This window comes from Pseudophryne corroboree, chromosome 1 (genome assembly GCF_028390025.1).
Source record: "Pseudophryne corroboree isolate aPseCor3 chromosome 1, aPseCor3.hap2, whole genome shotgun sequence".
NCBI classification, from domain to species: Eukaryota; Metazoa; Chordata; class Amphibia; order Anura; family Myobatrachidae; genus Pseudophryne; species Pseudophryne corroboree.
In genome coordinates this window covers 264,039,511-264,066,681 of record NC_086444.1, presented here as the reverse complement: position 1 = coordinate 264,066,681, position 27,171 = coordinate 264,039,511, and the positions used below count along the sequence as shown (strand labels likewise).

At 42.5% G+C, this 27,171-nt stretch overlaps 1 protein-coding gene across 3 annotated transcripts in view; it reads right to left on the bottom strand.

Moving 5' to 3' along the window:
* Positions 1 to 11,356: 11,356 nt before the first annotated feature.
* Positions 11,357 to 27,171, bottom strand: part of PRRC1 (proline rich coiled-coil 1) — a 52,077-nt gene continuing 36,262 nt past the window's right edge. For all 3 annotated transcript variants that reach the window (XM_063964246.1, XM_063964248.1, XM_063964247.1), the window contains 3 exons: positions 25,845 to 25,948; positions 24,948 to 25,050; positions 11,357 to 14,517 (listed from right to left, as the gene is read on the bottom strand). In XM_063964246.1, coding sequence (XP_063820316.1) covers positions 14,308 to 14,517; positions 24,948 to 25,050; positions 25,845 to 25,948 — 417 coding nt within the window. In that variant the 3' untranslated portion in view covers positions 11,357 to 14,307. The remainder of the gene's footprint in view (positions 14,518 to 24,947; positions 25,051 to 25,844; positions 25,949 to 27,171) is intronic.

The window sequence follows — 27,171 nt, the reverse complement described above, 5'->3', positions numbered from 1 at the left end:
CAAAAATGACCTTTACCTTTTGTGGTAGCTACCTGAGTTCACCTTTGACTGTAAAAAAAATATAACCCAAGGTGAAAGCCCGGGCTATTAAATTAAATAAAATTAAATGTCATGCATGACACACCTTCTCATATGCATATGTTAATCAAGCTTATGGCTCAGGAATATACATTTTTACATACAGTATATACACATTAATGCACAGTTTAAACGTTTGTAAGCACTTAATGTAAGTTCTTGTGGAAGTTCATGAAGGCACTGCAGACGCCAAGTTAATGTCCACTTTAATGCTCATTTACACTTAGTACGCTGTATGATATCTCTTTGATCCGTATGTCCAGTATACTTGCTTCTAGATTAGTTTTTACATACAAATGTGTTGTTGGCTGTCTGGGAGGTTTCCACAATATGAATTACTCTACTTTGCCAGACAGTACTTGTTACAATTTTGTGTCTTTCTTGTTGTAGCCAATGCTGCTAGATTGTCTGGTAGAGTTCACAGGGTCTATTTGCTACTTTGTTTAGCCAGACTGTATTTTGTATCTGAAAATGTTGCCAAAGTCTCAAAGTCTAGTTGTACTTGTCTGGTAGCACTACTGATGTCTCCTTGGGCAGTGCACTATGGCCCTCATTACGAGTTGTTCGCTCGCTAGCTGCTTTTAGCAGCATTGCAAACGCTAGGCCGCCGCCCTCTGGGAGTGTATGTTAGCTTAGCAGAATACCGAATGAAAGATTAGCAGAACTGCTACTAAATAATTCCCTGCAGTTTCTGGGTAGCTCCAGACCTACTCCTAGACTGCGATCACCTCAGACCGTTCAGTTCCTGGTTTGACATCACAAACACACCCTGCGTTCGGCCAGCCACTCCCCCGTTTCTCCAGCCACTCCTGCGTTTTTACCTGGCACGCCTGCGTTTTTTAGCACACTCCCTGAAAACGGCCAGTTTCCGCCCAGAAACACCCACTTCCTGTCAATCACACTATGATCACTCGAGCGATGAAAAAATGTTGCTCGAGCTTGTGTAAATCTACAAAGTTTTGTGTGAAAGTACTTAGCGCATGCGCACTGCATACCATGCGCATGCGCATTTTTGCCGTTTTTTCACTTGATCGCTGCACTGCGAAAATCGGCAGCGAGCGAACAACTCGGAATGACCACCAATATTATAACTGCCCATAAGTTATACTTGACGACAAGTGACCATTGTACACATATATAGGTTTTGCTTTATGTGTGGCTTGTGTTTCTAGCAATAATAGACGAGCAATTAAATGTCAATGTTCCTTGCAGGCTAGTAAGCTACTGTGACTTGAATGTCTATTGGTGCTGCAGATGAGTGCAATGAATAGTTCACACCAATCCACGACTAGCTGGACTCTCTGCTTTTTTCTCCCTAGATCTGCCTTTTAACCTACTGCACCGGGTGATGAGGATGGCACTGTCTCTCCCTTAACCTTTTTCTCTCTACGACTGGCACCTCATCTGGCTACGATCGGCCTCCAAATTCAGGAGAGAATGGTGACTGCAGCCAACCTCTGATACCTCTCATACAGCTGACCGGAGCAGGTCTTATCCACTTGGCATTAACATCTATCAGTGGCCTCTGTTTATCCTGCCTCATGTTTACAGCTATAACTGCGGGATGCCAGAGGTACCTTAGATGTGCCCCAGCTTTTATATGTATAAGGAGGATAGCATCTCCAGCTCTCCTGCCACCCGCTTAATATTTACAGCTCTGGATGAGTGGTAGTAGGCAAGGAGTGGTAGTGCTATATTACCTCCCAGGCAAGCATATAATGCAGCGGTCTCAGTCTCCTCCCTGCTCACTCATGTTTACAGCTTTTGTGAGTGACAGCCAGAGAGAGAGAGACTTCAACAGCTCAGCTCCGGCTACAGTCCTGAGGCTAATCCTCCGCCAATGTTACAGCCAGCTCTTTGTGGCAGGGAGGAACACTCAGGGACTGCGCTCACACTGAGGGAACCGCAGACTGCTGATCAGAGCTGAAAGCCCCTTTTTTATGTCCCTACATCGACGGGCTCGTGCCAATCAGCAGGCTTCCATTGGCTCCTCTCCTACTGCCGCCTCCAATCAGCGCCCTATCTCTTTTCAGCAGCTCGTGATCAGCATGAGGACATGCTTTTAGCGCCCTGCAGGACGTTGCTCTAGCGGCTCACGATTCAGCGCAAGGACCCGCTTTGCCACCCTTGCAGGCTATTACTTCAACAGCGGAGGTCAGCGCACGGGAATACTTTCAGCTAACATAGTATCTATAGACAGCTTTACCTGTCTCATGCAGCACAGCTTTATTAACCATTAGTTTACAGACAAGGGCCCTCATTCTGAGTTGATCGCACCAAGCAACTGTTTGCTGCTGGTGTAATCAACTAATCTCCACCTATGGGGGCAGAGCCGGCCCTAACCAATATGATGCCCTAGGCAAGATTTTGACTGGTGCCCCCTAGCACCGCCGCTAGTTCTGCAGGAGATTCCTGGCTTGAGTCAGCTGGCAGCTCTGCTAACGTCGGGTGCCTTTTGTTTATGGAAATGCATCATATTATTTGCATTTCTATGTGGCTAGGATGCACAAGCAGCTTCTGCTGATTAAAATGATATGCAGCATGCCTATATTCTGTGTGCAACTATGGCTGTATCTGCATACGAAATGCTACATTACAGTGATTTCCAGGAATACACTGCAACGTAGCATTTCGTATGCAGATACAGTCGCAGTCACACACAGAATATAGGCATGCTGCATATCATTTTAATCAGCAGAAGCTGCTGGTGCCCCTAAGCATACCAAATGCCCTAGGCATTTGCCTAGTTTGCCTATGCCTAAGGCCGGCTCTGCATGAGGGAGTGTATTTTAGCTTAGCAGGGCTGTGTTCGCTTGTGCAGCCCTGCTATGCTAAAAAAGTTTCACTCAAAACAAGAGTAGCCTTAGACCTACTTACCCTGTGCGATGGATCCAGCGATGATGGGCCCGGCTTTGACGTCACTCCTCCGCCCTCCATTTGCCTGGACACACCTGCGTTTTGCTTACCACTCCCCAAGAAAGGCAGCAAACGGTAGGTTGACACCCCGGAATGCCCTCTTGCTGTCCATCTTCTTTGCAGTCGCTGCTGCGACCGCTTTCTTCTCTGTAAGCGTCGTTGCCCGGCGACCTCGAAGATCCGCTGCATGCGAACAGGTTGGAATGACCCCCAATATCTCCATTACCTCAGCATCCTAGACAACTAAAATTATCACTATATAAATACCATTAAATCATGTATTTTTCATACATAAATATCAACTTACAGTACTTTTACTCTATTTATTATTTATTTATTTATTTATTTATCCATTTTGTGTACAACATATATATTATATGGATTTTAAAAAAAATTGTAAAATATATTTTATGATGCAACTTATTAAATATAGATAGACAGACAGATAGATAGATAGATAGATAGATAGATAGATAGATAGATAGATAGATAGATAGATAGATAGATAGATACATGGCTACAACATTTTTTGTGATTTTTGCAAATTTATTAAAAATAAAAAACTAAGAAATCACATGTACAAGTATTCCCAGCCTTTGCCATGAAGCTCAAAATTTAGCTCAGGTGCATTCTGTTTCCACTGATCATCCTTGAGATGTTCCTATAGCTTAATTGGAGTCCACCTGTAGTAAATTCAGCTGATTGGACATAAGTTGGAAAGGCACACACCTGTCTATATAAGGTCCCACACTTGACAGTGCATGTCTGAGCACAAACCAAGCATGAAGTCAAAGGAATTGTCTGTAGACCTACGAGACAGGATTGTCTCGAGGCACAAATCTGGGGAAGGGTACAGAAAAATATCTGCTGCTTTGAAGGTCCCAATGAGCACAGTGGCCTCCATCATCCATAAATGGAAGAAGTTCGGAACCACCAGGACTCTTCCTAGAAAATGCTGGCAGCCTAAACTAAAAGATCGGGGGAGAAGGGCCCTAGAGAGGGGGGTGACCAAGAACCAGAGCTACAGCGAGAGGAGAACCTTCCAGAAGGACAACCATCTGGGCTGTAACACACTGGCCGGTTTCTCCCGGATGGCAAAAAGCCGGACAAACTTTGTCCGGCTTTTTGCCATCCGGGAGAAACCGTCAGAGTCTGTCACACCGTGTGTGATGCTGTGCGCATGCGCAGCATTAGACACGGCTTGGGAAAAAACCGTTGTGTGTGAAAGCTCCCCTTCACACACACGGTTTACTGGCTGCAAAGATGGCCAGGCGCCCGCCCGGCAACCGGACCTTCCAGTGGTGAGACCCGGCTGCAACCCGGCAGCCGGGCCGGGGCCGTGCATTGTGTAGGACACTAGTCCTCACACTGTTCATTACAATGCCGGCACGTTTGGCTTTTTCCCGACCGGCAAAAGCCGGGTAGTGTGTTTTAGCCCTCTCTACAGCCATTTTGGAATAAGGCTGTAACATAACAAAATGTGGAAAAAGTGAAGCTCTGTGAATACTTTACAGATGCACTGTACTGTGTTTGGGTCTCAAGAGGCTGGCAATCCTCTTTCCCGGGTAGCTGCTGATAAACATCATTGATAAACATTATTGTGTCAGCACTATTTAGTACAGCGCCTTGGACTATTTTTGTTTAATTTCCTGTTTGGAGATGCATTTACATGGAGCCATTTGTTTGCCAGTGGTGGCGGTATGATGGTCATGTGACAAAGAAGCAGTGATGTAACACAGATAATGATGTCCAGTGCAGAAAGATATCTACAGTCTGAGTAATCTAAAACATTCTGGCTAATGTATGAGACACATACAATGCTTCCCTTGGATTATACAACGCTTTTATTATAAAGCTTTTTTTTTTCTTTCATTTTTTTATTTGAAGGTCTTCCAAAAAACGAAATAAGGTGAAAAGCCTGAAAATAACATAAACACTTTCAAAATTGAATGTGAAGAATTGAGGGCAAAGGTGAGAATACTAGAACAGGAACTTGATGTGTAGAAGTGAGTATGAGTATGTGGAGAAGTATAACAATTAACAAGGAACAGTGTTTTATAAATTTGAGACAGGTGGGCATTGCACACCATTACATGTGTCAGTTCTCATTTGCAGGAGTAAATACAGTTTGTTTGCCAGATTAGAAATGGGCAACATCAACATAGCTCCTCAGCGAAGATCTACACAGTTCCATAAGCAATTGGAGGGGTGGTCAAACTCTAGAAACAGCTCCTACAATAGGATGTGGCCACACCCCCAACATTACCTGACCATACACCATATCCTAATTTATCAAATTCAGATTTGGCCTTTCAGTTCCACTAATATAGGGAGAGAGTGACAGCAAGGGACTGAGTGGCATCAAAAACACAGGCGTGTCATAGCTCTTTGGAGGAGTGTATCTGCCTTCAGCTGCAATCATGTACGATGAGATACATGGAACTAGCATCGCTACTGTCGTGGCCAGTTTGCATAGCCATAGGGCTACCCTTAACTTCAATGTTCCTCATTTTTGTGTAAAGGCAGTGAATGTGTGCGTAATTGCGAATGAGTTTGCAATGGCTTTGTTAAGCATTTCTTCTCAATTATGGGCAGCAGCTTCAATTGCTAACATTAGCAGTTCCATATCCTAGAAAATCACAATTGTGTATGTAATTGCATATAAACATGAATTATCCCCAATAGGGTTACAGCTATCGCCAGCAGATAATCCTTTTATTTAACAAATATGTCAGAAACTTTCTATATATGTTTGCCTGTTGCACCACTAGCGGAAATACTGGGCTTTAACGTTTCAGAAAAGCATTTTGTTTACCAAAAACGGCAGATGACGCAGTATTAAGGTACAATGACACTCCTTGAAATAAAATATAGCTGTTTTAATGACAAATTTGGATACATTTAGCTAAATTATTTATGGACATTAGGGTTTTGTATTGAGTTAGAATAAAAAAATACAAGCAACTATTCGGTACATGCTAATAAACAGTATATCTAATTACAAAATCATTCAGGTTGGTCACTTATTTAGTATCTACTGTAATCATGTAAAATATAACATTTCTTTCTAAGGTATCTACCTTATCTACCTTCCTTGTGCTGAAGGTGACCTGAATGGCAGCAGCCCCATCCAACTCTCTTGCTTAGACCTCATCTTTCTTTCCAGCCACTCAGGTTCTCTCTTCACGATAGGCTCTCCTCAGTTTTTGTCTGCAGCTCTGGAGATCCCCCTTTGGTTCTCTCTATGTTTCCCACTCTCTGTACCTTGTTCTCCATTTATGCCTCGGCATCTCCTTCCCGTGTGTGCCTCTTCCACCTCTTCTCATGTGTATTTTGCAACTATCACCAATTATGTCCCATGTGTGCCTGTGTCACCCCTCCCCATGTTCCCCTCTGCCCTACATGGCCCTGTATGCCTATACTCCCTCACTATGGGGTCTATTCATGAAGCAGTGAAAAGTGTGGAGAAGTGAGCCAGTGGAGAAGAACCAATCAGCATTGAAGTAACATCTATAATTTGCATATTATAAAATCATACAGAGCAGCTGATTGGTTGCCATGGGCAACTTCTCCATTGGCTCACTTCTCCACACTTATCACTGCTTCATGAATAGAACCCTATGTGTGCCCCTCACTCTCAATGTTTATTTCAAAGAAATATACATTAAGAGAGTGAGGGGCACAGTTGTTTGTATGCCTCTGTTTCCTCACTTTCTGGACTCAAGGATCAGAAAGTACTGTTGAATATTATTCTGTACTGAGGCCCCACAAATTACGGTGGGAGCCCTGAATATACTGCAGCTCAACCTAAAATGTGTTATTCTTCTTCTTTAATGTTAAGGTGAATAAACTTGAGATGGAAAAAAGATGAAAGATGAAGAAATGACTGTGAGTGCCACAAACCGCTGCATGACATCGCACAGCTGAAAAAATAGGCGGATGACACCTCCTTGACAGAAGTGAGCACTAGTAGGTCTACCAACTTTCGGTACATAAAGATATATTGCTAGAGCACTCTTGATTCACTCACTAAATTGATTGGGTATTTGCTTGCCAAGTGAATAGACTATTATTGCAATAGCTAACTAAGTATGGGGTTAGCATACCAATACAGATGCCAGGAAACCGACAGGGGCACCATACCACCACCGGTATACTAGCGAGGTAGGTGATTCCCCCTCTATGGGTGTCCATGACACCCATAGAGGGAATATAGAACCTTTCACCAAGCCTGTCACCAAGCATTGTGGCAAACGCAAGCCCGCAAGGGGCTTAGTTGTGCCCGCCCCCCTGCCGATATAAGTATAATGACATTCGGCGTCCTGTGCGGCGGGATATCATATTTTCATACACTGGTAAAATGTATGAAAATATAGTGTAAATCAATGATACAAAGTGTATGCTTATAGGAAACTGTATTACCTATGTATTTGCTTTGTGCAATGCCAGATTAAGGTCCACATGGGCCTGGAGCTGAAATTTACAAATGGCCTATTATATGCGGCCGCCAAAGGTGTGACTAGTGATATGGGGGGAAAGCATGACCAGTGTCCCCCATTACTACACTCACACAGCAGCACCCATTACTACACTCACACAGCAGCACCCGTTACTACACTCACACCGCAGAACCCTTTACTACACACACACACATGGCAGCACCCCTTGCTACACTCACATGGCAGCACCCATTACTACACACCAGTGGCGCTGGAATGTTTTGAGATTGGGGGTGGGGGGGGTGGCGTAGTAAAAATGATATTTTGGCACTCTCCCCCAAACCTCCCCATCCCCCCAAGTGCGGGTGAGTAGCGCTTTCCTCCGGGCAACTCCTGCTGTAAAATCAATGTGCTGCCGCTGCCTGCTATGCTGCGTGTTCTCCTAGCCGGCTCTTCACTGATGCATTACTGGGATGAAGCGGGGATGTCTGAGCAGGCTCAGCATGGCCACGCCTCCCTCCCAGTAATGCATCAGTGAAGAGCTGGCTAGGAGGACATGGGGCATAGCAGGTAGCAGCAGCACATTGATTTTACAGGAAGAGTCGCCCGCGGGAATCCAGGGTAAGCGCTCCCCCTAACCTGCGCCAGCATCTCGTTTGGGGGGGCATGCTGCCCTTTCCCCCCATTCAGACGCCTATTCTACACACACACAGCAGTACCCATTACTACATTCAAACAGCAGCACCCCTTACTACACACAGCAGCACCTGATACTACCCCCACCTAGCACTCATTAGCTATTCATTGATGTATCTAAATATATGACTGGAACCACCCTACCTGATGAAGTTGTGTCTATCTTGTTGTCTCTACTGAAAATTTTGGTTCTTCAGGTAATGCAAAACTGTATGTCCCAGCATGCCCTTCATGAGAGACGCAGGACATGCTGGGATTTTTAGTTCAAACAAATCTGTAGCGCCTAGGTTGCCAGCACCTTATATGCACATTAGTCTTACCTGGTAAGTAACCTATGCAGCCATGTATAGTATCATGCTCTTCCGTGGCTCAGTCCACCCCACCGGCACTTGTGTGAATGGACACTAACTCTTCCTGGCTCCTTAACGCTGCAACATCATTAGTGCATGTTCATAAGGCTAAAAGGAACCATGCACCTCAGCATTGCTGAAGACAGTGTAATCCATGCCACCCTACCAGTTAACAGAGACAAACTGGGACATGAAGGGCCTACCGTAGGGACGGCCTTCAGTGTATTAACATTGATGGACACTATCAATTGTAGGGATGCCCATCAGACAGATGTTCATCGATGGTCACCATTGAGTGTAATGAATCATTGATGGTAACAAACTATGCGTAAATTTACCATCATTGGTTTTAACCAGAGATAGATGACTGTTCATATCTATTGTGGGGTGAGTTCAAACTCACGCATGGCCCATGGGAGGAGTCTAGAACAACATCTCAACAAACTTTATGCATGTTAGAGCCAGGGGCAGTGCATTGCTGCCAAATGACAGCTGATCCTGTCAGGTCAGCTAGAGTGAGGCAGGCCTTCAGCATCCCAGCACACTGTGTGTGTCACTCACATATAGTGTGTCAGAATATCGATGACCCGCCTCTCTCTATAGCAGACTTGATAGGTTTAGCTATAAGACAGCAGTCCTGCACAGCTGCACTTCCTCTCACACAGTGTAGCCCTGTGTAAGAGTGTATGGGACTTTGAACTATCTGACCCATGGTTACCATAGATGGCAGTAAATTATTTGGTTCTCTCTGCTATCGATGGTAAAACTAACAGTATAAAACCATAAAAGGTTTCACCCACCAATGGTCATCCCTGCTCTGTGATTTACTACAGTGCTGGCCAATCAGAGCCTTGGGGCAGGGCTTCGCAGACGCATCGGGGACGGGGCTAAGCTCCGTACCAGTTATTAAGTGAAAAAGAAAAAAAACATTGCCACTCTACCATCAATGGCAGAGAACCATTGGTTCTCTGACATAAATGGCAGAACTGTCTAACATCAGTCATTAACCATTGATGGCTTAAAATCATCAATGTTTGATGACCATCCCTAGCCCCCCGGGGATTGTAGTGGTAGGGGCTCAAGCTTAAGGGGTATGATCACATACCAGAGGGAGTGTAGCCAGTCACCACAGAGGGACTTGGACAACTATTAGAGATTACAAAGTCAGCTTGCTAAGAATAGGTCTCCTCTATAAAGGAGGGGATGTGTATTCTAAGTGACATAGCCGGGTGGACGCCGGGAAAGAAATTTGTAAAAACGGCACTTATATACAGTAGACTGAGGTGCTGACATCCCCCAAGCTGCTTACCGCGGTTATTTATTTTTAGAAATACTAGTAGGTCTACCAACTTTCGGTACATAAAGATATATTGCTAGAGCACTCTTGATTCACTCACTAAATTGATTGGGTATTTGCTTGCCAAGTGAATAGACTACTATTGCAATAGCTAACTATGATGATGATGATTATTATTATTATTATCATATTCATATTAAATTTGTATGTATTTTATGTGATTACTTAAGCATTTTTTTTTAACTAGTTTTATTAAAGATCAATCTTTCTCCTATAGACATTTTACAGTTTGTACATACTGCGACATATTTTTTACATTTCTATGTTTAGTTAGGACTTTTTGTGCCAACATGCTGCAGCAAGTGGACATATGTCACGTCAGGCACACCCACAAAGAGTTGCAGCCAAGATCCCAATATGGGATCGAATGTATTGCAATGCGAGACAGCCAAAACTTTGAGACTCTGGCTGAACTTGTACGTTGTTTTCAAGCAACAAAAATTTACAAGGCAAACCAGGTTGGTTTTACCTTGTAAACATTTGCTGCTTGGAAAAAAAAACCTACGAGTTTGGCCAGAGACTCAAAGTTTTGACTGTCTCCCCTTCCAATACATCCGGCCCATGGTGTGGACACAACCCCTCCACTGGAGCCCAATAATTTGCTGTACTGGGGTCCAAGATTCCTCATGGTGGAAGAAAGTCTCCTCGTTCTTAATAATGCACACGAGCAGATCAGTGGCAACAAAACATTATCCAGATGGTTTAAGGACACCATAAGACATTCTTATGTCTCAGAGAAGGCTCCAATTCACAAATCACATTGTAGCCCACTCTACCAGATCAGTGAGTGCCTCTTGAGTAGCGCAGTTTGGTGCCTCAGTTACTCAGTCGTGCCAGGTGACAACATGGCTCTCATTTTTACACACCTTTATAGAGTCAATGTTTGGTATGCATGGATGCCAGTTTTAGCCAAATATAGTTAAGATTTTTGGTAGTCCGTATTAAATCCATTTCGGAGTCCATCTGGGGGCACTACATTCCCACTTATTCTTACATTGTTCTGTCTGTTTTGTTCTGTTCTCTTCTGTTTTGTTAGTTATATGATGCAGGCTGATGGTTTCCAGATGTACCTACTCCATCGGTGAGCACTAAAAATCCTTTAAGAGTGATAGTTAACTGCCTAGTGCTAACAAAAATTCACTCTGTAGGAGTGCATACAAAGAGAATACCCTTTCTAACTTTGCATTTGTCTTTTGTTGTCACCTTGAGTGTTCTTATTAAACTAAAATCTCAGACTGTGCAATGACAGCTTGCATTTTTATTGGTTCCCAACAATTAATTACTGGTCTTGCAAAAATGTGACACTTGCTAGATCACTACATTAATATATATTAATCAGAAAGGGAGACTGAGGGATAATAAGCAGATGGTATATGCTTAGAAAATATAGTCACTCTCTTTCAGGAGATATCTTCTTTCTGCTACTAAACATCATCTCCATATTGTAGCAACCTCCCCCATATTTTAAGAATACAGTCTAAATATGTGAAATAAATAAAAAGAAAAAAAAACATAACAAATTTACTTGTAAAACATTTATTTTATTCTGATCCATATAACAGCTAATGGCAAATATATTAGTTAAATGTGTCCAAACTGAGTATAAAAAATTCTATGGAACAAAAGGGTTTTTATAAAAATGTAAGCATCTAGGCATGTAATACAGCAATGCAATGTAGTATTTAGGGCAAAGTGGGGGCATGTGCATCAAAAAAAAAAAATCCTTATCAGTTAAAGGAAACCTGGGATTCTATTTTCTGCAGTGCAAATAGCCATTTAATTTAAAAAAAATAAAAAAGCGACAGTCTTCCAGATGTCAGGTTGCAGAATTCATGAGCAGTGATTTCACCTGCATTAGCAAATAACTAGCATTCTAAGCAGAGGTATTAGCTCATCTGTGAATATGGTTTTCTTAAGAAAAGCCTTTGTAGCCTTAGAATCCTTAGCATGAGATTATACATGGTCACTACTTTCATAAAAAGCAGGTCTTGGTCTTTCATTTTAGGGCTCTATTTACGAAGCTTTGGATGGAGATAAAGTACCAGCCAACCAGCTCCTTGTTGTCATTTTTCAAACCCAGCCTGTACCATGGCAGTTAGGAGCTGATTGACTGGTACTTTAGCTCCTTCCAAGGTTTAGTAAATAGAACATTTAATCGCGTAAAACATAATTGAAATATTTCATTTGACACACTGTAAATCAGATTATAGTCTACCTTTTCTTTAGTAAAAAGAGTAAAACAAGTTTTGTTAAGGGATATGAGCTGCCCATTTTCTTTTGCAAGAACTACAAAATGCAACATACTGATGCAATCATAAATAATATACTCATATGACTTTAGTATACAATTTATCAATTGCTGATAAATGTGTTCCACAAATCGTTTTTACACTTGCCAGCAGACACAAATCATAGCTATATTTTTATGGTGAAGGGTAGATGTGTTAAAGTTTCTACTTTGAGATACTCTGCTTGTACACAAGGCAACAGCCAAACCAGTGACTTCATATGTAAATCACCCCTGATCTAACAGAAGCATGGTACATGTATTTATGCAATAATAACATGCATATTTCAGTTATCACGATTTCCATTTTTAATAGAACTTCAGTTGAGTTCAGGTATGGGATCTATTATCCAGAATGCTTTGGTTTTAGGGATATATTTACTAAGCAGAGGCTTTTCAAAGCAAACACTTGCTAGCAGCTCCAGTAATGTTTTGCATTCAATGATATTGTCCTTTTAAATCCTGCTGTCAGAACTGCCGCCCTGCGTCAGCTTTAATAAGCTACCACTGAGTAAATATACCCTTAGTGTTCTTCTACCGTTGGGAGATGATGGGGTCTATGCCAGTTTGTGCGTCACTTACGTAATATCGCTCTGTGTCTGCTTCGAAAAGCAGCTGCACACATTTGTGTCCATCCTGGCCCATAACACCCACTTGCGCCTGGAGTAGCGGGACAGGGTTGGCAGAGGTAGACTAACATATAGTAAGAACATGTTCACATAATTAAAACAGACATGGCACAGAGAAACACATATATGCCTGTCAAAGCCGTATAATTTGGGGGTGATCAAGAGCAGGTGTAAAAACACAATAATGATGCTCACCATCACTGGGGAATCGCTTCCAATTTGCTGACTGCAAAAGCACTGATGCTGGTAGACAAGACACAGAATTGTTCCTTATGTCTTAGAGATTTTATTGAGCGTTATTGAAGCGCCCAATAGTGAATGCATATTTCACAAGCAAAACACATGATTAAATAAGTGTAAAATAGGATACGAGTTGCAGCTCTGTACCTAGGCACACCAATTACTGCTTTTTTATTAAATTCATTATTATTATGGCAATTTGGGGAGAAATTGTGTCGAGCCCTGCGGCAAGACCAGCGACTGTAGAGAGAGGATCCTGTCTAATGTACTGAACTGCAGCAATTTTACACTTTACCTTCCGGTTTCGGATAACGAGTTTCAGGACACAAGAGCCTTCACCTTTATTTAGGTATGCACATTTCCATACACCGATTTCCACATGTTTCAGGGAGAGCAAAGCCTGACTACGGATATGATTTATAAGCCAATGCTGAGTGGCATTCCATTTAAAATATATAGATGTAAATCTTGCCTCTCTAAGAGCAGAAGCTTTTATTCAGATAATGTAGCTGTAAGCTTCAGCCCGCAGATCATGTGCTTGTTTGGGAATAACTGCAATCCCTCAATATTGAAAGGACAGAGGACTGTGAGATGAAGTCTGGATCAGTGTTCAGCACATGTGGCCGAGAACCACTATAGACAGTAGAAACACACAGTATTTACCTGCGTTACGTTAATAGAAATGTATACGTTTAAGTTATTAAATAAAAGAGAGAGTAGTGGAATGCATTATTTCTAGGTCAATACAGAACAGTGTATTAGTCCTGTGGAATCGCACTGCAATATCTACCATATTAGAATTAGAAAACAAACAATTAAGGTGCAATCACAATATATAATTCTGGTTGGAGGATTGTTTCCGATTTGAAATTGAATGGACATTTTGTACTATACACTGAAACACACAGAAATGAAAGTTTCCACTATTGAATTTTCATACATTTCCCAACCACATCATCTGCTTTATTAAGTATCTATAGAAGAAGGTAAAGGTACGGCAGTATATAATGTATACTCCTGTGATGTGTCTACCAACTGATACAAATCCTCTCCTACAGCAGCTAGACATGCATTAGTGTCGCATGTGGAAAGAAAAGGACATTTTCAAATATTTTGCATATATAAAAAAAAAAAAAATGCAACTCTGGCTTATACAAGAGTTGGTAATTCCATGGAAGGCATCTTTTGCTGGGTTGCTTGTTTTTCTTTAAATATTCAAAAACTAGTTTCTTCCAGGTCATTTGGTCTACTTCCTTTCAGATCTAACATAGCGCAATCAAAAAAAAAAAAAAGCTTCATGTCCTGCTAATGGTTTTCAAAGAATTCTTGGTGGAAGTCTCTGCTTGTACATCCCTGCAAGAGCTTTGGCTGCACTGTAGATCATCTGCCTACGGGACATGCCTGTGAATGCTACATGCCAATCTGTCCTGCTGACATGTGGTAAGTTTCTCTCCAGCACTTCACCCACCGTCACCGACAGGCCAGACCACCGGAGATTGTAGTCCTGTGGGGTGAGATTTTGAGCCTACAAACAAAAACAACTTGTGTTACATTAATGAATGGCAAAAATATCAAGACTTCACAAGTGACTGGGTCATACACACCACTCCTTGTTATGTGCGACTTGTGTATTATAGTTTATGGCAGGGGCGGGCAATATCAGGCCAGCAAGGCGGACAGTGGAACTTACCAGAATTTTTAAAACTTATTTTTTTTCTTTTTTTTAAAGCTGATTTTCATGTTGGCATGGTGTTGCTACAAAGGGCATCCCAGGCTCATTGGAGCTATGTGTACTATACTACTGCTGTGCAAGATGCTATCCAATCAGGTCGGGGTATGTATCAGCCAATAAGAATGAGACTTGAGCTGCAGCACAGCCACCTCCCAGTAGTACAGAAAGCTGCAGAGCTGGAGGTCACTGTATAGGTGAGGTGTATTATCAGGGGATAAGGGTCAAATGCACTAGATCCAACACAAATGATATCAATCCTCAAGACGTATTAATGCAGTTACTGTAGTGAAAGTTCTAGCTTCTATTTTCCAGATATTAGCAACATTACCTGCCAGTGCCTGCAGTGTGTGTCCTGTGGTGGCTGACTAAGAAAGCAGAGGCAGTCTACGAGTTAAGGTTAATTAAGTGTTCTTTTAAATTCTTATTTGCCGAGTCATCAGCAGCATGATGGTCTTCAAATCCCAATGTACAAGCGCCTCTGTCAGCACTCACAAGCAAGCTCCTTCAACAGTTGACTCATGCAAGAGCCGTGGCTCCATCAGTCTTGTGCATGCACTATTTGTCCGTCATCACTGGAAGGCTACAGCGACCGCATCGCCAAAGATATGAGGATTCACTCTCTATGGAAAATATATTTTTAGCTAGGTCAGTACGGAAGGCGTACTGGGTAGCATTACTGCCTCACAGCACTGAGGTCATGGGTTCAATTCCCACCATGGCCCCAACACTGTGGAGTTTGTATATTCTTCCCATACTTGAGTCGGTTTCCTCCGACAATCCAAAAATATACTGGTAGTTTACCTGGCTCCGTGAGTGAGTGTGAGTGAGTGAGTGAGTGAGTGAGTGAGTGAGTGAGTGTGTGTGTGTGTGTGTGTGTGTGTGTGTGTGTGTGTGTGTGTGCGCAAATGTGGAAGGGAACAGACTGTAACCTCCACTGGGGCAGGGACTGAGGAGAATGGCCAAATTTTCTCTGTAAAGTGCTGCAGAATATATGTGCACTATAGAAATAACTGGTAATAAATAATAATTCTACTAATACTTCTTTCCCACGACGTGGCAGTGGAGCAGGAAGGTGCAGCACTGTACTGTGTGATTACCTTGAAATATGTCCCCTGCCAAGTCACTTATTTCCGTTGTCTCAGCTTAGTACGTCTCCTTATCTAAAGCTGGTTACACAATGGGACGATGTTTCCCCAGCCTCTATGTTGGCTATTTGGGGAGAAAGAAAAGTAATGAAGGTCGGAGTGACATATCGCTTCTTCCTTCATTACACATGCTGCGATCGCTAGCGTTATCACGCAGATAGCCATACAGCAGAGCCAACCAGGCAACGTCGCTAGCAACCATGGGCATGTGCATACACACTGAGCGATATGTCATTTTGGTCGGCCCTGCTGCAGGCAGATATAAGTCCACCAGGCTTTATGCTCTGAAACAGCTAGCCAAAATCACATTGTAGTATGTCCATTACATTAAGGGGGGATTTCAATTAGCCGCTGTAAATTACAGAGAGCCAATTGATCCCCTGGGCCTATTCAAGTAGCCCCAAAGCCGGGAGTCACCGCCTTACGCAGGCAGAACCTCCCCAATAACTCGTGGGTTAACACATGAATCCGTGAACTTTTCACAGGTTCTGTGGGTTAACACATCAAGCTAATGCTAAGAAGCCAATGAGAAGCTATCTGAATAGAGGCTACCTCCAGTTCCACCCACGGTATTTTACCGTGGATAAGTGAATTTCCCTCTAAGTGGGAATCCTTGGCCGTCCTAATTATTATTATAAAAGGACCTTATTTTAGTTTTCTTCTTGGTTTTATTACATTGATTGTTTCTTATTGGGTCCTCAATTCCAAAAGTGTTTTACAGATATTCCTAACTATAGAAATAGACTAAAATAATGGATTAAATGTCAGTATTTCTAACTCTTATATTGGGAGAAAAATGGTTATTTTCATACACAGTAAGTCATTTTACCCAAAACACTGACTCCAAAATACATGAAAGTGTCTTACAATAAATACCATTACAATTTTATTGACAGGCATTACAAACATAGGATAGGCAAATACAAAATATATTTTCTTTGCAGCTATAGGCAATTACTAAAACTTGTTAAGCACCCCCTCACTCCCCCATTCTTATGTAGGCAAAGTTCATTTAAGGCCATGTAGATCTGCAAATCTTTGCATTTGGGCTCAGAGGCTGCTATAGGCTGGTGACTAGTAACAAACTAGTACATCTGTGGCCCATATGCAACTTTTGCAAACATTTTCCTTGACAGAATTTACTCCCATTTTGCTGCCAACTCTGCGTGTGGAGATTTCTAGTGTGTGGAACTTGCGGAACAAGCCAGCTGTATATCTGATCAGTCTGTGACCTTATTAGCCATTACTGAACAATGTAATTACAATAATTAACTTTGTTAACAACAAAAGCATAACAAATTGTTTGCAGGCTGTCTCTATCAAGCATCCATTTTTGTTTAAAGAGAAACGGAGCCATCTCCTTTTTAGACATCCAACTGAAACACTACATACAGGCCTAATGCAGATTGTTTAAAAACTTACTGTATGTACAACACAGTTAAGGGGGGTACGCACGGAGCGATGTTCACTTAATTTCTAAGCAATCTGACTAGATTGCTTAGAAATTAAAAACACATTGCTCCGTGTGTAGGGTGCCGGCGACAGATGTACAGCCCTGCGCGTTGCTATCGCCAGCTCTATATTGGGCATGCATGCCCAATCTAGTGAGATTGTTCATTTCACCACTGGGTAAAATGAGCACCCCAGTCCCCCCTAGTTCAACACACATCGCGAGAGGTGTGCGCTGAGCGGTCTGTGATAGATCGCTCAGCACACATCTCCGGGAGAAATCTCCCGTGTGTACCCCCCTCAAGTAAAAGGAGGGTTCCACCGAAACCCAATTTTATGATTAAATTTTGCAGTGGACACTTGCAGCCAGCATTAAACACCTCATTATCTATCAGTAGGAGACAAATTACTATTGTGCACCCCTCCTGCCATATTTAACATGTAATCCAAAAAGTAAAATGACGGTCTGGTGACTAGCAATAAAATACAGATCTCTTGTATAATATACTGTACCTAACAATCACATGGACTGCCATGCCTGTTTGTGGTATGTCCTAAATTCTTAGAATGGCTGCTATGTTAAATGTCTGTTTTCTGTGTATAGGAATGATGATTAGCCATTCCGCCAGCTACTGGGAGTGGTGACCTCCAGACTGCACCTTGCCCCGCTGGGTTTATATACATCCCGCACACAATGATAGCTTATGGGAGAATAGGAGTGGAATTTAGTAATAAGCCTTGCAGAAAGCCTGACCTTTGCAATTCCAGGGGACAAACATGGCAGAGTCTCTTTGTAAAAATACTTGTGTGATATTCTGCATAAGAATGGCAGCTGCAAAGACAACATGAATCAGTTGTGTTTGCCTGGGGCCACCAGCCAGTAAGATCTAGCAGTCTATCCATGAGGAAATAGGGGTTTTCAATTATCCATAATAGATATGGGGTAGATTGACTAAAGCTTCTATAACAGATACATGGTAGTGCTGGTGAAAAACAACCAATCAATATAGTAGTGCTGCTGATAACCAGATTCTAGCTATCATTTCTCTATTGCATTCTAGAAATTAGATAATCTGATTGGTTGCTATAGGCAACACCACCACTTGCCTGTTTTAGAAGCTTTCGTAAATCTACCCCATGGTATCTTGCCCTCAGAATTAAGGCATTAGGGCTTAGCTCCAAAAGGATCTTATGCTGGTCTTATGCCTGAACAGGGCCGTTTCAGTCGAGAGATCAATGGGCCCGGGTGAAGGAGTGGGCATGGCCACAGCTCTTCCCAACCCTCTCTCACCCAGCGCACGCACGCGCACACACACACGCACGCGCACACACACACAAACAGGGCTCCACCACAAGGCCTAGGCAATCAGTACCCACTCAAACCCACCACCAACAGCCCCCCTTCCCCTCTCTCCTCCTTTCCCAATTAGAGACCTCTTGCCTTCAGGCTAGTTATTTTAAACATTACAGCAATAAAATCAAGCACACATGCATGTATGAATATTTCTCTTGCAGCAAGGCTGTGGAACACTGAACCATGGGGATTGCAGGTAGGCTGGAGGAGCTGGCACTTAATAATGAATCTGTAGAGTTAAAACCTAAGCTCCTCCCCCCCTGCAACCCCATAATGCCAGTGTTCTTTAAGCACCTGTGGAGTGAGACGTTTTGTGGGGGCTGTTTTGTAGCTTAGATTTTTTTAAAATATTTTCTACGTTTACATTTACTTTATGGTTAGGGCTGTGCACTGCTTGTAGCAGCACACAGCATGAGTGCGTCGCAGCTGTTAGTTTGCCGAGTGGGAGACAAAGGGAGCAGAGAGACTGGTGTCAGACAGTCAGCCGCAGAAGCTCTATGCAGGTACTCCTCAGGAGCTCCCTTAATACTGACAGCTGTGGCAGAGGGAGTGCACTAATCGCAGTATCTCCCATCGCGACCGGATGGACCTGGGGCAGAGAATTATCAGACCCTTTTAGGAGGGTGGTAGGTAGCAGCAATGTCCCGGATGGCAGCGCCATCTTGCCTGGTTTTTGCTGCAGTTCTGGGACTGATCGGTGAAGTCTTCCTCAGACATCTGGTGCTGTGTATTAGTTCCAGGGGTTGCTTCAGCCGTCTCAGGAATCCGCCATCACAGCAGTTTTACGCCACCACTCTTCCCTCAAAAGGTGAAGAGGGTGGTATTGTACCAGGCTATCAAGTTCTTTTCTGTTGGATGACATCAGCACTCCAGTTCCTGCGTTGGAATGGAAACTGGAGTTTATTTCCAGCCTCTTCCTTGTTCGGAAGCAGTGTTTGTACTGTCACACCACTATGTTGTGGGTAAATCATTTTTGGCTGGAATCTCTTCGGTCAGTGATCCACAGCATGGGAGTCAACAAATTTTTGGCCTCACTGGACGTCCAAGATGTGTATCTTCACGTTCTGCTTTGGGCAGGTCACCCTGCTCACTTCAGTTTGCAGTCGGACCCGATCACTACCAATTCCAGGCCCTACCATTTAGAATAGTATCGGCTCTGCGTGGCTTCACAAATATGTGGTGATGGTAAGCTTACTGCACAAGGAAGGCCTCACGAACATTCCTTATCTGGACAATCTGCTAGTGAAAGCAGATTCACCTTTGCAGTTATCAAAGCACTTACAACACACCGTTCCAGTACTTAAGGATTGCAGCAGGATCCTGTAGGTGAAGTCACACCTAATAGTAACATAGTAATTAAGGTTAAAAAGAGGCAATTTGCCCATCGTGCTCAACCTGCACCAAGCTGTGATGAATCTTCATACCCGTTGAGTAATGTTTTATGACTAGTTAACTACTATAACTCATATAACCCCCGGTTTAACCATTTTGATATTTTAAATATTATAACCTTGGATATCATTTTCATTCAGAAACTTATCCATTCCTTTTTTAAATCCATTTACAGAGTCCGCCATTACCACCTTCCCTGGCAGGGAATTCCACATCCTAATTGCCCTAACAGTGAAGAACCCTTTCCTCCGTCGCGTTCGGAACTTTCTCTCCTCCAGCTGCAGCGAGTGCCCACGTGTCCTAAACGGTGTTCTTTTAATAAATAATTCCTCTGATAACTCTTTGTAATGCCCCTTTACATATTTGAAGATATTAATAATATCCCCTCTTAGACGCCTCTTTTCTAGTGTATACATATGCAACCTATTAAGCCTTTCCTCATAATCCAATCCCTCTAGGCCTTTAGTCAATTTAGTAGCTCGCCTTTGGACCCTTTCGAGTTCACCGATATATCTTTTTTATACAGTGGTGCCCAAAACTGAACACAATATTCCAGGTGCGGACGTACCAATGCTTTATACAGCGGCAGGATTACATCCGAGTCCCTTGACTCAATTCCCCGTTTTATGCACGCTAGCACCTCCTTACTTGCCTTCATTACTGCGCTTTGACATTGTGTATGGTTATTAAGCCTATTATCAATGAGTACCCCCAAATCCTTTTCCAAATCTGTTTTACCTAGTCGTTCCCCATTTAGTATGTAGGCTGCAAGTTTGTTTTTAGTCCCGAAATGCATAACCTTGCATTTGTCTGTATTGAACCTCACTTTCCATTTAGGCGCCCAGAATTCAAGTTTAGATAGATCATTCTGTAAGGACTCCACATCCAATTCCGAGTTAAGTACCTTACACAGTTTAGTATCATCTGCAAAGATTGACACTGTGCTTTCCAGGCCTATTTCTAGGTCATTGATAAATATGTTGAACAGTAGTGGACCAAGTACGGAGCCTTGTGGTATACTGCTGACTACTGGGGACCAGGTTGAGTACTTCCCGTTGACCACTACTCGCTGTACCCTGCTATCCAACCAGTTGCTTATCCATGTGCAAATAGTTTTTCCTAGGCCAAGCCCCTTTAATTTGATGATCAGTCTTCTGTGAGGCACTGTATCGAATGCTTTTGCAAAATCTAGGAAGACTACATCCACTGCTTTTCCCTGATCAAGATTATTGCTCACTTCCTCATAGAAGCTAATTAAGTTAGTCTGACATGACCTATCCCTCATAAACCCATGCTGGTTCTTGCTCATAATCCTAGTGGTCTGTAGATACTCCTGTATGCTGTCCCTTAGAATTCCTTCCAATATTTTCCCCACTATAGACGTCAAACTAACTGGTCTGTAGTTACCCGGAAGATTTTTGGATCCCTTTTTAAATAATGGCACTACCTCAGCTATACGCCAATCCTTCTGTACCATGCCTGTTCTAATTGAACTATTGAAAATGAAGTATAGGGGTCGTGCTAGTTGTGAACTAAGCTCCATAAGAACACTCGGGTGAAGCCCACCCGGACCAGGTGATTTATTAACCTTAATTTTACTTAGTCTCTCCCAGATTACTTCTTCACTTAAACAAGTTTCTAACCATGGATCTTTACGGTCACAAATGTTATGCTCTACTCCCACCAACAGTTCTCCTCTGGTGAATACTGATAAAAAAAAAAATTCAGTATTTCCGCTTTTATTCGTCATCATGTATCAATTCTCCAAATTCATCTTTTAATTAACCTATATTCTCCTTTAGTCTTTTACCGTTTATGTATTTTTAAAAAAAATTTAGGATTGGTTTTACTCACTATAGCAATTTGCTTTTCATTTTCCATTTTAGCTGCTCTTATTGCTTTTTTGCTTTTCTTATTACATTCCTTGTAATACTTGAAGTACTCTTCCTTTCCATTAGATTTAAATGCTTTGAAAGCCTGCTTTTTTTTTATCCATTTCTGCCTTAACCTTCTTGTTAAGCCACATCGGCTTGAGTTTAATATTCCTGCGTTTACTGCCCAAGGGAATAAATTTATGAATATTGCTATCCAGCAACCCCTTTAAAACATCCCACATTTCCAAAGTATTCTTGTTATTAAACAAAATCTCCCACTCTGTCGTTAAGTGCACATCTCAGCATACTGAAATTAGCCTTCCTAAAATTAAAGGTTTTGGTGGAACCCCTGTAGCTATGTTTCCTGAAACTAATGTCAAATGCCTTGTTAGCACCTTCAGTCTTTGGGGGTGGTCTTCAATACCGCTCTCCAGTGGGTTTTCTTAACGAAGTCCAAAGAACAGAACTTGCAAAATTTTGTCACTGCATTCCCGTCAGTGCCTCATCCGTCGATCTTGCTGTGCATACAGTTGTTGGGCACTATGGTATCCACTTTCAATACCATTCAGTACACCAGGTTCCACTCGTAGAACTTTAAGTGTGAATTTCCCCACAATTGGACAATGGAGGTAATTCGGATCTGATCGCTGGGCTGCGTTTTTTGCTGTCCTGCGATCAGATAGTCGCCGCTTACAGGGAGGAGTATTTTTGCTGTGCAAGTATGCGTTCCTATGTGTTAGCAAGAGCTGCTAAAAATCAGTTTGTGCAGTCTCTGCGCAGCCCAGGACTTACTCTTCCAGTGCATCCTGGCGGGCCAGCCAGTTCGTATTCAGTCGGACAATGCCACAGTAATGGCGTTTGTAAATCAAGGAGGCACAAAGAGCGCCACAGCGATGGCAGCCAAGTTCCTTTCCTGAACAGAGACCTTTGTGCAACACACTCCCAGTGGTATTCATACCCGAAGAGGAAACTTGGGAAGCAAGCTTCTTTAGTAGAACCACATTTCTCCTGAGATAGTAATATCTTATTCCAGAAGTCTTCAGGCAGTTCAGAAGTGGGGCCTTCCGCAGGTGGATCTCATGGCGTCTCGACACAACTTAAAAGTTCCGCAATTTTGTGCAGGAACCAGGGACCCAATGGCTTTTGCGGTAAATGCCATGTCTGTTCCAGGGGACTTCCATCAGGCGTTTCTGTTCCTGACGATTCCAATGTTGCCTCGGGTACTTTGAGGATCAAAAGATCAACGAGTGAGTAATCCTAGTGGCTTCAAATTGGCCACAGAAGTCCTGGTATGCAGTTTTCAAATTGTCAGTACATACTGGATAGTATCTTCCAATTTGTCCAGACTTCTACAACATGGTCCATTTCTACACAAGGACATTCCTCAGATAGTTATAATGGCCTAGCTTTTAAGACCAAGCTTGTGAAAGCTAGATGTTTTTTCTCCTTTGGTATTCGGTACTAAAGGACGAGCCCATTAACCACAGAGTGGAAACTCTACTCCTTGTGGCGTGAACAGAGAAAGGTTCATACTTAATGTTTGATCCCTCATTTCTTGGCCTTCCTTCAGAGGTTTTTGGAGGCCAGTCTATGGCTTTATTTTTTGACAGTATAGATTTCAGCCATGTCAATTTACAGCAGCACTTGGCCAGATCTCCTATTCTTTTCCAGGGTGTGGTGCGTGTTCAACAAACGTTTCATTCGCCGATAGCATTGTGGGTTCTTAATCTGATGCTATCAGCTCTCCAACAGGCTCTATTTGAGCTTTTGCATTCAGCAGATCTTCAGTTCTTTACTTGGAAGCTGGACTTTTAATTAGGACTATTACCTCAGACCAGCGTGTTTCTAAGTTGGGGCTTTTTATTGCAGGCCGCTTTTTCTGATCTTTGTACGTTCCAACAGAGTCTTGTTACAGCTCCTCTTAAACTAGGATATTGTCTTTCCAGTTTTTCCTTCTTTCCGGAACTAAGGTGATCTGGCTCTCTTGGCCGTTGTTCAAGCTTTGCAGATTGACTTTGGCAAGACCTGTCTGCCGTAAGGATTTTCTGCTTGTTCTTGCGACGCACATTACCATGGTTGGCCGGCTTCTATTACATGTTGAATCCGCACATCACTCGAGTCTATACTGGTGCAGGGCACACAGCATCAGACAAGGTGTCAGCACATTCCACTAGGATAATGCAAACCTTTTGGGCGGTGCGATATGGTACTTCAGCAAAGTAGGTCTGTCATTCAGCTCGCTCGTCCTCCGTCCACACGTTTTCCGAGTTTCAGGTTTGTGTCTCCGGCTACACCGCTCTTTTCTCTGGTCAGACAGCCTAAGTTTTCCCTCCCCTAGGGCAGCTGCTGTGCGTCCCATGGTCCAGTGTTCCACAGTCTTGCAGCAAGAGAAAACAGGATTTTTGGTTACTTACCATTAAATCCTTTTCTCTTTAGCAGGCTGGGGAACACTGCGTTCCCTCCCTTACACGCAGTCATGCAAGGTTTTGGTTCTTGACAGTCTTTTCCCTACTAGTTTGTTCATTGTTCTAACAGTTTTACTGGGTTACTTCAACACCTTACCAAACTCTTTTAAAGAATTACTGGCATTGTGGGGTTACGAGGAGAGGAGCTTAGGTTTAAAGCTACAGATTCATTTTTAAGTGCCAGCTCCTCCAGCCTACCTGCAATACCCTTGCAATATACCCCAGCCTGCTTAAGAGAAAAGGATTCAACAGCAAGTAATCAAAAATACTATCAGTATATTGTATTCACCAGAGTCCATAAATAACAAGACCGGGGCACTCAGTAAATTCCGATGACCTACACCCTTATGGCATTATAAAATATAAAAAAATAAGTTCTTTACCAAACTTTTTCATCATGAATGCTTCCCTATCCCTGCCTAGGAGAACCAGTGGTACCCATCCCTGGCTCCTGACAGTTCCATATCTGAAGTGAGAGGATCTAAAGAAAGATAATGTACAAATGCTGCAAACTGTACCTGAAGTAAAACAAATTCATACAAACCTGTTGAACATATTCCAGAGGCACAGGGGTGGCTTGTGTGAAGTTTTCTAAACGTATTCCATGCATTGGGTCGTCAATAATTACACAGCCAATGTCAAACCACCTACAAAAAACAAAGCCATATGATGAGTTAAATGCCCTAAATTTCATATTTCTTACTTGTATAATAGGGGACCTTAAATCTGTTATGTACAAGAATTCCATATAGCCTCCCCATATTGCCCTTATCTGGATTCTTGACCTACATTAGGATTCGCAAAGGTCAGGCCTTCTGTAAGAGGTACAGCTGCATTTAACAGCTCCTGTATCTCCATCTACATGGGGTGGATGTAGTTGTCTGGTGGTCTTGTTAGTTTAATAATAAGAATATTAAAAAAAAAAAAAAAAAAGGTATTTTACTTGGTGGTGGTGCAGGTGTAAAGTATAATTATACCCAAGATTCAATTTTAGGAGGATTATCCTAAGTCAAAATCCTATCATCATAAGGTTACTTACCTGGGGCCCAGCATCCATGCACTTTACCAGGGCCCACACTACCCTGCTTTCCCCTGCTGGGCAGACATGATCCTTCTCTGAGAAGATGACAAGTCGGCACTAGTAGGAGAGGACAGAGTGGCAAACATAGCTGGTTTCTGATCTCTCCTGCCACAGTAGACAAGGGGTACCCATATGGCAGGCACACGTTTGGTGATTCAGGTGGACTAGGTTTCAGGCAGGATATTCCACCCAAACATGAGTTTTCAGTTTTGTGGCATTATCTATAAATGAACCTACTGAGCATCTATAGTTGCACCTGCTAACATGGCATTTCATTTATTTTATTCAACAGAAGATAAGAGCAGATTTTAAGGCAGAAGAGCCTCTGCAGAGTGCTGTAATTATAGCAGCAAGCCTTACTTATCAGGGAGAAGCTCAGCAAGAAAGTTTTCCACTGACACAGCGGGCTGCTTCTCATGGATCACACCACTCCGGCGCAAGCCATCTATTCTTTCTTGGGCTCCCTGTAAAAGGAGAGTAAGAGATACACTGGAGGTGAGTTTATATGGTGTCTTAAACGATGCATGTGCTTACTTGGTGTGTGCTATACCTATACCTCAATCGGCTCTTGCTTAAATAGTGCAAACATTATCTCAGATTACATAATCCTGTCATTTTGGTGATATATTATCAACAGGAAGAGCCATGCTATAATGGGTTATATATATCTACACACACACATACACGGTACTGTGCAAGTTTTAGGTAGGTTTGGAAAAAAATGCTGCAAAGGAAGAATGCTTTCAAAAATACTGTTAATAGTTTATTTTTAACAATTAACATAATGTAAGCATGATCTGTCATCTGATGCACTAAGTTTCCTTGGCCGACCACTGTGTTTACGGTCCTCAACGTTGCCTGCTTCTTTGTGCTTCAATGCTGAGAAATACAGACAGGTACTGATCCATCACGCAGTAAAATCAGGGAGGCATCTGATTGGCTCCAAATTTATTCTGCAGCAGGAAAACGACCCCTAACAAACAGCCAATGTCATTAAGAACTATCTTCAGTGTAAAGAAGAACAAGGAGTCCTGGAAGTGATGATATGGCTCCCACAGAGCCCTGATCTCAACATCGAGTCTGTCTGGGATTACATGTAGATACAGAAGGATTTAAGCGAGCCTACATCCACAGAAGATCTATGGTTAGGTCTCCAAGATGTCTGGAACAACCTCCCTGCAGAGTTCCTTTAAAAACTGTACAAGTGTACCTAGAAGAATTGTGCGGTTTTGAAGGCAAAAAGGTGGTCACACCAAATATTGATTTTGATTTAGATTTCTCTTCTGTTCATTCATTTTGCATTTTGTTGATAAAAATACACTAATAACACTTCTATTTTTGAAAGCTTTCTTACTGTGCAGCATTTTTTCCACACTTGCCTAAAACTTTTGTATGTATGTATGTATGTATGTATGTATGTATGTATGTATGTATGTATGTATGTATGTATGTATGTATGTATGTATGGGGCCAAGGGACTTATTGAAAATTAAATTTAAAGTGCCCAAGCTCCCTGCACACACACAATCTACAGCCCATAATACTCCAGTGTCCTCTCAGGCTTAGTGTTTTAAAACTTAGCAAAATAACAATAGGCATTAGCACTGGACACACTTAAATTAGATACGTTGAGTCTTGTTAAGGATACTCTTTATATATTTATTGTGTTTATTTATATAAAAGATAA